Source organism: Neoarius graeffei, chromosome 10 (assembly GCF_027579695.1).
Source record: "Neoarius graeffei isolate fNeoGra1 chromosome 10, fNeoGra1.pri, whole genome shotgun sequence".
Taxonomy (NCBI): Eukaryota; Metazoa; Chordata; class Actinopteri; order Siluriformes; family Ariidae; genus Neoarius; species Neoarius graeffei.
This window is the reverse complement of record NC_083578.1, coordinates 87,641,783-87,653,479: the sequence shown is the minus strand read 5'-3', so window position 1 is coordinate 87,653,479 and position 11,697 is coordinate 87,641,783. Positions and strand designations below refer to the sequence as shown.

At 41.9% G+C, this 11,697-nt stretch overlaps 1 protein-coding gene across 1 annotated transcript in view; it reads right to left on the bottom strand.

Moving 5' to 3' along the window:
* Positions 1–1,871: 1,871 nt before the first annotated feature.
* The window catches only part of lpxn (leupaxin), a 32,586-nt gene continuing 22,760 nt past the window's right edge, over positions 1,872–11,697 (bottom strand). The window contains exons 4-9 of the mRNA XM_060930932.1: positions 7,835–7,934; positions 7,422–7,667; positions 4,717–4,890; positions 4,423–4,504; positions 4,170–4,318; positions 1,872–2,795 (exon numbers count right to left, since the gene is read on the bottom strand). Coding sequence (XP_060786915.1) covers positions 2,529–2,795; positions 4,170–4,318; positions 4,423–4,504; positions 4,717–4,890; positions 7,422–7,667; positions 7,835–7,934 — 1,018 coding nt within the window. The 3' untranslated portion in view covers positions 1,872–2,528. The remainder of the gene's footprint in view (positions 2,796–4,169; positions 4,319–4,422; positions 4,505–4,716; positions 4,891–7,421; positions 7,668–7,834; positions 7,935–11,697) is intronic.

Here is an 11,697-nt window from a genome sequence, read left to right as displayed (position 1 = left end):
ATGAACAAGCAAAAAGTTGGTTAATATTCAGACGGAGAAGAAAAACAGGACAGTGACCGGAGTCATCTAAATCTCTTGTGCAACCACTTCTTCATTTCATAACTCTAGACTTTATTTGGCAGGGTTTCTCTGCATGAGGAAAGTGCGTGTGTGTGTGTGTGTGTGTGTGTGTGTGTGTGTGTGTGTGTGTGTGTGTGTGTGTGAGAGAGAGAGAGAAACAGTAATAGAGAAGAATTTATACTGTTATGAATACACAACCTATGCTGGAGATACAGGGGCCGCTTGTTGAAAATGTAGAGATTTAAAAAGCTGTCAGTTAAAACAGACACTTTTTTTATTTTTTCAGATTTATCAGCACTTTGCAAAACAAACTTACATCCATGCATATATGAAGTTATATCAAGCTTGAAAGAAATGTATTATGGTGATGAGCAATCGTGCACTCTGATTGGCTACTGCTAGGGTCTACTACTAGGATATCAGCTCATATATTGTGAGTAGAGAAAAACAAAATGGCAGAGCGTGTTGCTGAACCAACCAAGGACGAAATAAAAACTCTACTCAAAAACAAAACCGCAAAAATTACAAACAAAAAGCAACAAAATAATAAATGAAATGAAAGTATTTGATGGTCATAACGTATCTTTTTTTATTTTTCAAAAATTATTATTATCATTATTATTATTATTATCGCATTTTTCACAAATTGCCCCTGTCATTTCATCGGTTTGTTTACATTCTAAGCGGAAATTATTTTGTCAGATGTTTTGTATAAAGTTTTTATTTATTGAATATGCAAAAAATAAAAATGCTCCATTTCTCAAAATCCAGTGAATGTGGAGAGAATAAAACAGTTATTCCACTCAATCTCGTCGTACATGGATTATAGACAACTTGGTGCTACGCGCCCCGTCGGCTATCAGCTCATGTACAACTCGATTTCATGAAATAAATGTTCATCTCATCTCATTATCTGTAGCCGCTTTATCCTGTCCTACAGGGTCGCAGGCAAGTTGGAGCCTATCCCAGCTGACTACGGGCGAAAGGCGGGGTATACCCTGGACAAGTCGCCAGGTCATCACAGGGCTGACACATAGACACAGACAACCATTCACACTCACATTCACACCTACGCTCAATTTAGAGTCACCAGTTAACCTAACCTGCATGTCTTTGGACTGTGGGGGAAACCGGAGCACCCGGAGGAAACCCACGCGGACACGGGGAGAACATGCAAACTCCACACAGAAAGGCCCTCGCCGGCCACGGGGCTCGAACCCAGAACCTTCTTGCTGTGAGCCGACAGCGCTAACCACTACACCACCGTGCCGCCCACTGTAAACTCAGTACTGATAAAATGCACTAATATTTAATTCCAACTAAAAATATGGCATATAGGGTGTGAATACTTATGGAAAAGAATCTATGGTAAAGCATGATAATAACTTGGGTTTTGGACACCTTCTCATTAACATAAATATCCCATGAATATCTGATCATGTCACAGCAGCGTAAAGCATCAGATCATACAGATACATGTCAAGAGCCTCAGTTTTGTACTGAGTTTTGTACACGGTGGTGTAGTGGTTAGCGCTGTCGCCTCACAGCAAGAAGGTCCTGGGTTCGAGCCCCGGGGCCGGCGAGGGCCTTTCTGTGCGGAGTTTGCATGTTCTCCCCGTGTCCACGTGGGTTTCCTCCGGGTGCTCCGGTTTCCCCCACAGTCCAAAGACATGCAGGTTAGGTTAACTGGTGACTCTAAATTGAGCGTAGGTGTGAATGTGAGTGTGAATGGTTGTCTGTGTGTATGTGTCAGCCCTGTGATGACCTGGCGACTTGTCCAGGGTGTACCCCGCCTTTCGCCCGTAGTCAGCTGGGATAGGATCCAGCTTGCCTGCGACCCTGTAGAAGGATAAAGCGGCTAGAGATAATGAGATGAGATGAGAAAATGGGGGAAGAAATCGCAGTGATCTCAGTGGTATGGTTGCAGATTCTAGTTTGAGTCTTTCAGAAAGCTCCTGGAATTTTCTATCTCACAGAGTGGTGCGAAAAATTAAAAAAAGTTAATCTAATTAAACTAATGTGTGACAGTTCTGTGGAAGCAGAGACGCCTTGCTGATGAGAAAGGACAGAAGAGAAGGGCTGGACTTTTACGAGGTGACAGGAAGGCGACGGGAACTTAAATAACCAAACAACCACTCTTTACATCTGTGTTGAGCTGAAAAGCATTTCAAAATGTTAAACCTTGTGTCGGAGAAGATGAGATCAGACCTGATGCTGTAACTCTGTCTGTGAGAGAATAAACCAGTATATATCTTTTTTAGAGAACTTTTTTGGATCCTGATTTATTTATTTATTTATTTATAATAGACAAACAAAGGTGCTTTAGGCTGCGTGGAGCAGTGATTATAATACGTCCTATCTGATAAGCCTGCAATATCATGCTCTATTGTTTTTTTTTAACTTTTTTTTCTTTTCCTGTAATTATTTTGACGCCCAGCGGGACCGTGAGTGATGAGGGATAACTGATTTTATAGGAAGAGTTTGGCGTGACAGGCGTTGCAGTAAGGTTTCCCAGCCTGCTCCTTGAACACTCCCTGAGAGAGCTGACGCAGACAGAAAGCACACACAAAGTGCTCGGGGTGAAACCGGCGTCCCAGAGCGGTCATGCAGCGGCCTGTGATGGGGGCGTTACACGTGGCACACAGCGTCCCCATCCGGTTGTGGTAGTGCTGAGAACACAGGGGACGACCGTCCAGTTCCAGGAAACAGCCGTCTGTGAACGGCTTCAGGCAGTCCTGGGGGGGTTAAAATACAGATCGAAACATTATGACGACTGAAATAGCATGAGAAAGAAGGTAAAGAATGAATAAGTGAAACAGGAAGAGAGAAAATGGAAAATAAGATAGAGATAAATAAAGGAAGGAAAATGGTGTGAAATAGATAAAAAGCGTCAAAGAGAAAAAAGAGGAAACCCAAAGAGAGTGGGGGAGGGAGGGAGAGAGAGAGAGAGAAATGGCAGTAGACAGAGAGACCGACAGAAAGAGAGAGACAGCAGGAGAGAGAGAAATGGATGGAGAGAGACTGCATTAGGGTGATGGAGAAAGAGAGAGAGATGGAGAGAGAGAAAGAGGGAGAGAAATGGATGGAGAGAGACAGCATTAGGGTGATGGAGAGAGAGAGAAATGGATGGCGAGACAGCAGTAGAGTGATGGAGAGAGAAAAAGGGAGAGAAATGGGGAGAGGGAGATAAATGGATGGACAGAGACAGCAGTAGGGTGATGGAGAGAAATGGATGGAGAGAGAGAAAGGGAGAGAAATGGATGGAGAGAGAGCAGGAGAGTGATGGAGAAAGAGAAAGAGAGAAATGGAGAGAGAGAAAGAGGGAGAGAAATGGATGGAGAGAGACAGCATTAGGGTGATGGAGAGAGAGAAAGAGGGAGAGAGAGGGAGAGAAATGGAGAGAGAGAGAGAGAAATGGATGGAGAGAGTCAGCAGTAGAGGCAGAGAGAGAGAGGGATTAAGCAACAGACAGAAACATTATGATTGAAATAGCGTGAGAAAGAAGGTAGAGAATGAATAAGGGAAAGAGGAAGCGAGAAAGTGGAAAATAAGACGGGGATAAATAAAGACAAGGAGAGTAAAATAGATAAAAAGTAAAAGAGAAAAAGAGAGTGGGGAGGGTGAGAGAGAGAGAGAGAGAGAGAGAGAGAGAGAGAGAGAGCAGTATAGTGATGGAGAGAGAGAGAACTTGAAATAAGGAGGAAAGAACAGAGATTTCAAAAAAGAAGGGAAAGAGAAAGAGACATTTGATGTACCAAAAGATGTAGAACTTCATGCAGGAAGAGGACGGATACAGATAGAGAAAAATAGAGAGAATGTGAAAGAATGGGGAGCAGAGAGAAAAAATGAAATAAAGAGAGAGAGAGAGAGAGAGAGAGAGAGAGAGAGAGAGAGATGAAGTGCAGTGAGGCCCAATGATACAGTTCAAACCTTAAGACATCACTCCTCTGTGGTTAGTGTGTGTGTGTGTGTGTGTGTGTGTGTGTGTGTGTGTGTGTGTGTGGCCCAATGATACAGTTCAAACCTTAAGACATCACTCCTCTGTGGTTAGTGTGTGTGTGTGTGTGTGTGTGTGTGTGTGTGTGTGTGTGTGTGTGTGTGTGTCTCACAGCGCAGACGAAGCAGTCAGGGTGCCAGGTGCCGTTTGCCGCTGACAGGTAATTCTCCCTGACTGACTCCCCACAGCCCGAACACTTCGGAGCAAATAGCAAGTAAAAGTCTTTAGGACAGTAGGGTTTCCCATCACGCTCCATAAAACCTGCACACACACACACACACACACACATAGGAGAATAACATCACTGAACACACACTGAACACGAGGTGCCTCGTTGTGTTGTCGTGTCGCGTTGTCGCCCTCACCTTCAGTTCCGAATCGTTCTCCACACTGACTGCAAAAGAAATGTTCTGGATGCCATGTGCGGTCCATCGCCGTCAGGATTTTCTTTTGAGAAACACATAATAATTAGAACAAACTGATAATTGTGATGAATAACTGATTATCTGAATTCATTTCAGTTCCATCATCATCAATTAAAATGAAACAAGCTCTATTTTAACATGTTTATTTATTAATAAATCAGAAAACACACACAGTGTAGTGTGTTAAAGGAAGGTGTCGGGGTGTGTGGTGTACAGAGTACAGGCGTGTGTTACCTGTAGAATCGGGCTCTGGCAGTACGCGCAGCGCGGTGAGTACAGGTTCTGGTAATCGGCCTCGCAGTACGGCTGCCCATCCCGCTCGAAGAACCTTTTATCGCCGAGTTCTTCTTTACACGCCGCACAGACAAAGTGCTCAGGGTGCCACACCTGCCCCAGAGCCTTGATCATCTACACACAGGACAGGACACGGTGAAAATCAATTACAAACACATACAGAACACAACATGTACAGGGTGCCATAACTATCCCATCTGCCCCATCTACCCCACCTGACCCAGATCTAAACCTATCCCCGCTAACCAAGAGCCACAGGGTATTAATTAATAAATATACTAGCATTTTTCTATTTTAACTTTAATAATTATGACCTACAGCGCAAAAAAAAAAAAAATCTCAAAATATGAGAATATTTCATTTCGAGTTTGAGTAAAACAGTATAAATAGCGTGAATCTCTCGGCCTAGTTCAGTCCATGCAACCACAATCATAGGGAAGACTGCTGACTTGACAGTCGTTGAGAAGACGATCATTGACACCTTCCACAAGGAGGGTAAGCCACAGAAGTTCATTGCTGAAAAAGTTGGCTGGAAAAGGTGCACAAGCAGCAGGAATGAGTGCAGCCTTGAGAGGGTTGTCAAGAAAAGTTGATTCAAGAACTTGGGAGAACTTCACAAGGAGTGGACTGAGACTGGTGTCAGTGCATCAAGAGCCACCACGCACAGACGTCTTCAGGAAATGGGCTATAACTGTCACATTCCTAATATCAAGCCCTTCCTGAACCAGAGACTGCGTCAGAAGTGTCTTACCTGGGCTAAGGAGAGAAAGAACTGGACTGTTGCTTAGTGGTCCAAAGTCCTCTTTTCAGATAAAAGTAAATTTTGCATTTCATTTGGAAATCAAGGTCCAAGAGTCTGGAGGAAGAGTAGAGAGGCACAGAATCCAAGGTGTTTGAAGCCCAGTGTGAAGTTTCTGCAGTCTGTGATGATTTGGGGTGCCATGTCATCTGCTGGTGTTGGTCCACTGTATTTTATCAAGTCCAAAGTCAACACAGCATCTACCAGGAGATTTTAGAGCACTTCATGCTTCCATCTACTGACAAGCTTTATGGAGATGCTGATTTCCTTTTCCAGCAAGACTGAGCACCTGCCCACAGTGCCAAAACTACTACCAAATGGTTTGCTGACCATGATCTTACTGTGCTGGATTGGCCAGCCGACTCGCCTGACCTGAACCCCAGAGAGAATCTATGGGCTACTGTCAAGAGGAAGATGAGAAACACCCGACCCAAAAATACAGACAAGTTGAAGGTCACTATGAAAGCAACCTGGGCTTCAATAACACCTCAGCAGGGCCACAGGCTGATCACTTCCATGCCATGCCCCATTGATGCAGTAATTCATTTATAAATGAACAAACTTTTCAGAAGTTGGACATTTCTGTATTGTAAATCCTTTTTTGATTGATCTTAGGAAATATTCTCATAATTTGAGATGCTGGATTTCTGATTTTCATGAGCTATAAGCCATAATCATCAAAATTAAAATGAAAACGAAGAAAGGCTTGAAATATTTCACTTTACATGTAATGAATACAGAATATAAGAAAGTTTACCTTTCTGAATTAAATTACAAAAAATAAACTTTTTCACGATATTCTAACTGTTTGAGATGCACTGTACATTTACGACATACCGGTAGATAGATAGATAGATAGATAGATAGATAGATAGATAGATAGATAGATAGATAGATAGATAGATAGATAGATGTAAGTCTTCTTGTCTGTCTCCATCAGTACCTTTCTGTCTGGCTGTCAGCCCATCTGTCTAACTGTCTATCTATTTGTCTGTCTGCCTACCTATCTCTCTGTCTGTCTGTGTAATTTTCTATCTGTCTGTCTGTCTGTGTACTTTTATGTCTGTTTGTCTGTCTATCTGCGTAATTTTCTGTTTGCAGACGTGTCTGTCTGTCTGTATAAATTTCTGTCTCTCTGTCTGTCTGTGTAATTGTCTGTCTGTCTGTCTGTCTGTCTGTGTAATTTTCTGTCTGTCTCTGTCTTTGTAATTTTCTGTTTCTCTGTCTGTGTAATTTTCTGTCTGTCTGCCTACCTATCTGTCTGTCTGTCTAATATTCTGTCTGTCTGTCTGTCTGTCTGTGTAGTTTTTGTCTGTCTGTCTGTGTAATTTTCTGTCTGTCTGTGTAATTTTCTATCTGTCTGCCTGTATGTATGTCTCTGTGATTTTCTGTCTGTCTGCTTACCTGTTTGTCTGTCTAATATTCTGTCTGTCTGTCTTTCTGTCTAATTTTCTGTCTGTCTTTCTGTGTAAATTTTCTATCTGTCTGTCTGTCTGTGCAATTTTCTGTCTGTCTGCCTACCTATCTGTCTGTCTAATATTCTGTCTGTGTAATTTTTTGTCTGTCTGTCTGTCTGTCTGTCTGTCTGTCTGTCTGTCTGTCTGTCTGTGTAATTTTCTATCTGTCTGCCTGTCTTTCTGTCTGTCTGCATGATTTTCTGTCTGTCTGCTTACCTATCTGTCTGTCTAATATTCTGTCTTTCTGTCTGTGTAATTTTCTGTCTGTCTGTGTAATTTTCTGTCTGTCTGTCTGTGTAACTTCCTATCTGTCTGTCTGTCTGTCTAATTTTCTATCTGTCTGTCTGTGTAATTTTCTGTCTGTCTGTCTGCCTGTCTGTGTCACTGACCTTCCCGGTGATGCTCTTCTCACAGGCAGCGCAGTGTCCCTTTGCTGTTGTGCGCACTCCCATCTTCTCCATATCTGAGCTCAGCGTTCCCAGCAGGTTGTCAATGGCGTCGACATTCTTGGACAGGTTCTTGGATGCGTTCTCGGCTGCTGGGTTATTCTGCACACTTTTTCCTGCAGTTTCTTTCTTATCTTCTGTCTTTTTGTCTTTTTCAGACTTTGGAGCGAGTGATGGCTGATCTGAGATCTTAGACACGGGATGAAGGCATGTTTTTCATATAATATTATATATCATAACATCATTCAGAAACCTGACTTTCAATCAAATGCCACGTTTAGTGCACAATGCTAGTGAGCCTGTACTGCCCTCTTGTGACTTTTAGCAGTAAACTCAGTGTGAGTGCTGAGACTCACCCCCAGGTTCAGCCCCAGCAGCTCATTCATAATGGAGTCCAGCTCTTTTGAGGCCGTTCCTGGACTCATCACCTCAGCTGAGACTGGAGCAGGCAGCTGACTGAGAATGGAGAGAAAGTATTCGAGAAATCATTTTAACCAGAATGTCCAGCGAAATTAGAAAACCCTGATTGAAATGAAGCCTGAAAGCTGAAAGAGTTTGTGTGTGAGTGGGTACGAAAAAATAAATATCAGGATTTAGACCAGAGCACATCACAGGTTTATGTTAATGAGTATAAACCTCATTAAAGTATTAACAAGTACTGTAATGAGTAATTGTTGATATTAGGGTTGGAAACTGTACGTTATAAATAAAGTGGGAACAGGAAGTAACTTGTTTTGTGGATGCAGGGAATCTGAGAGTTCCTCGCTGAAGTCCTCCTCCCATATGGATTTAATTTTATTTAGAAAATTTACATGTCAAGAATTATTCAAATTGTCTAGCCTACGTGTCGCTCCTGGAAGAGCAGGAAGCTGACAGCTTGTATTACGAATGAAGCTACGAATCTGTAAGTATCAGGGAAAAAAATGTCTTGAGAGAAAGAAATGCACGGTCCATTGATGAAGGAGGGATGGAAACTACTGTTGGAGCCAAGATGGAAGTGTTTGTTTAGCCAAAATGGGGTCTAAATCTTTTGCAAATCCTTCACAAAAACATTTTTATGGTACGGTAACAAAGGAGAATTTATAGGGACTGTTAATGAAGCAGATTTGATTGATGAAAACCTCTTAATCTAATCAAGACACACACACGGGGAAGTGAAGTTTCAGAACGACTCTATTGTTACAACTCTAATGTTTGAGGCCTAATAATAATAATAATAACGGGGTGGCATGGTGGTGTAGTGGTTAGCGCTGTCGCCTCACAACAAGAAGGTCCTGGATTTGAGCCCAGTGGCCGACGGGGGCCTTTCTGTGCGGAGTTTGCATGTTCTCCCCGTGTCCGTGTGGGTTTCCTCCGGGTGCTCCGGTTTCCCCCACAGTCCAAAGACATGCAGGTTAGGTTAACTGGTGACTCTAAATTGAGCGTAGGTGTGAATGTGAGTGTGAATGGTTGTCTGTGTCTATGTGTCAGCCCTGTGATGACCTGGCGACTTGTCCAGGGTGTACCCCGCCTTTCGCCCGTAGTCAGCTGGGATAGGCTCCAGCTCGCCTGCGACCCTGTAGGACAGGATAAAGCGGCTAGAGAAATGGATGGATGGATAATAATAACGAGACTGTCAATAACGGTGTAGCTCACTCGGGCCCCGTCTAGTCCAGAACAAATTATCTAAATTGGGCCACCTTGTGCAATAAATGTTGTAAGCTATACGTGGGTGTTGACACCATTGAATGTGAAGGGGACGTGTCCCCTTCACATTTCATAATTCTTCGTTTGGACCCCCCACACACACACACATTTAACATAAAATATTAGTTCACCCAGCTCCATTTCTATTGCTTCATGAAAGAATCCATTCCACTTGATCGATAAGAGAATACACATATCACTGAAAATCCACTCCGGGTTTTCTGGGCGTTACCTACAACAACTCACCGCACGCGAGTGAAGTGAATCTCAGCGCGAGCAGAGAAATGTTGGTATTCGAAAGTGGAGGAGGTGACGTCAGCCCCATTGCCACCTCACAATGTCTAGCTTTTGCTAAAACCTTATTCTTTTGTTATCTGCCCTCAAAATGAACCCTAGGCCACGTTAAATTAATGTTCAACTAAACAGTGAAATAAGCTTAGCCGAATGGCGTATTCTTGGTTGATGATGAATTGTTTGCAGTATTTGCTCCTCCCCAGACACAATGGACATAAGGACATTCTTTACAAAGAAGCGGAAAGTCAGTCAAAATTTCCCCACAGGACAGGGTTTTTTTGTCCCAATGGAAATGTTAGTGCAGTTAGCTGGCTAGTCAATGTTAGGAGATGTATCAGCTAGCTTAATGTTAGCTATCATTTAATTCAAACCCAGTAGGCCGACCTTACTGTAATGCCAAGAATGAGGTCAAGTCTGCTCTGATGATATTTATTGATTCCCTGTTGTGATCTGAAGAACTTGTTTTGTCTGGTCTTTGCCAGTTTTCTGGAAAGTAAGATGGGAAATCAGTGTCTGGGGAAGGAATAGTAGAAAGGAAAGCGATGGAGAGAGATGGATGTTATTCCAGGTGGATTGTGAAGGAAAGGGGGATAAAAGTGATGAAGTGGTAGAAATTGTGGTGGCACCAATGTAGGAAGGAGTTATATCTATAAATCTATTTGTTATAGTAATCTGTAAATGTGACTGTAGTACCACCATTGCATGTAGGTTGACAAAACTGCACTTGTTCATTGTGTGAAGTTCTCTTTTATGTGTCGTTGCTTGACACAGTGTGAAGACTGCATGATGCCATGTCATTTTTGTTATGAGTATCACTAAATCGGAAAAAAAGTAAAATGCACCCACTAAAGTCACTGTTGGTGGTTAACAAAATTGCACCTGTTCATTGTGTGAAGTTATTTTTTATGTGTCACCGTTGCTTGACACAGTGTGATTGTGTGTTATGAAGTTTGCATGATGCCATGTCATGCCTGTTCATTGTGTGAAATTATGAATATTCTTATTTTTAAACATACAGTTGAGTGTCACTATTGCTTGGCACAGTGGCATGTTGTGTTACATCTAAAACTAAATAAAAAAGGAAACACAAAATAAAAAGTAAAATGCACCCATAAAGTCATTGTTGGTGATAAATTGTGTCACATTCATCTCATTATCTTAGGCGTAGCGGTGGGTTTAAAAACAGGCTGATGAATATATGGACTAGTTGAATGAGGACTTATTGTTGAGTCTCTAAAATAGTCAATGAATTAAGTGACTTTTGTAGGTAAAATTAGGTGTTTAACAACCTGTTAAAAATACACCAGAATGCAGGAAATGGCATCTAATTAATTACAAATTTTCTGGGGGAGAACCCCCAGACCCCCCACCAGTGTGTCACCCCCACATTAAAAATGCTTCTGACGCCCCTGAAGCTATATAAACTATATACAAGCTATATATAGAAGCGATATCCACCCTAGCAATACCGACCTATTTACCAGAAAGAATCCAAAACGGTGAGGAATTGACCTTTTTGTTGAACTGCTCATTAAGGCTTAATTAGTCCATAACTTCATTAATAATTGTAATGAAGCAAGTCTGGGTAGAAGTTATATGCACCCTAGATACCCCTACCTTCCTGAAGAACTGAGAGAGAAGAAGCAATTTGTGTGGAAACTGCTCATTAGGGATTGATTAATTACTCAATATCTTCATTATTAATTGCAATTATGCAAATCTGAGTAGAAGCTATATGCACCCTTGGCAGACCTATCTTCCTGCCAAAAAGAATAAAAATTGGTGAAGAATCGAGAGAGAAGAAGTGATTTTAGTGAAATGTGGATGACGCCGGACGGACAACGGACAACACATGATAGGATAAGCTCATCGTCTATCGGCCGGATGAGATTAATAATAATAATAATAATAATAATAATAAAAGTGTTAGTGCTGAATCACCTCCTGCTGATTTTGATCTTTGTCATAACAACTGTTCAGGTCTGTCACCATCTTGTCTATTTTACAAAAGAATAGGTCTATGGTTGAAACTGGTTTTGAAAAAGATAACTAACTTCAGGAAGTGAGATAATTTTGATTATATTAATCCATCCCACAAGAAATAAAGGCAGAAGTGATCAGTTCATAGTTGGATCACCAAAGACTTGGATCTGACCAATGGATCTTACCCATGACTGTGAGATCAAGGATTTAGTTCCACTTTATAAGGCTTTATACAGATATGTTGACACGGAGATGT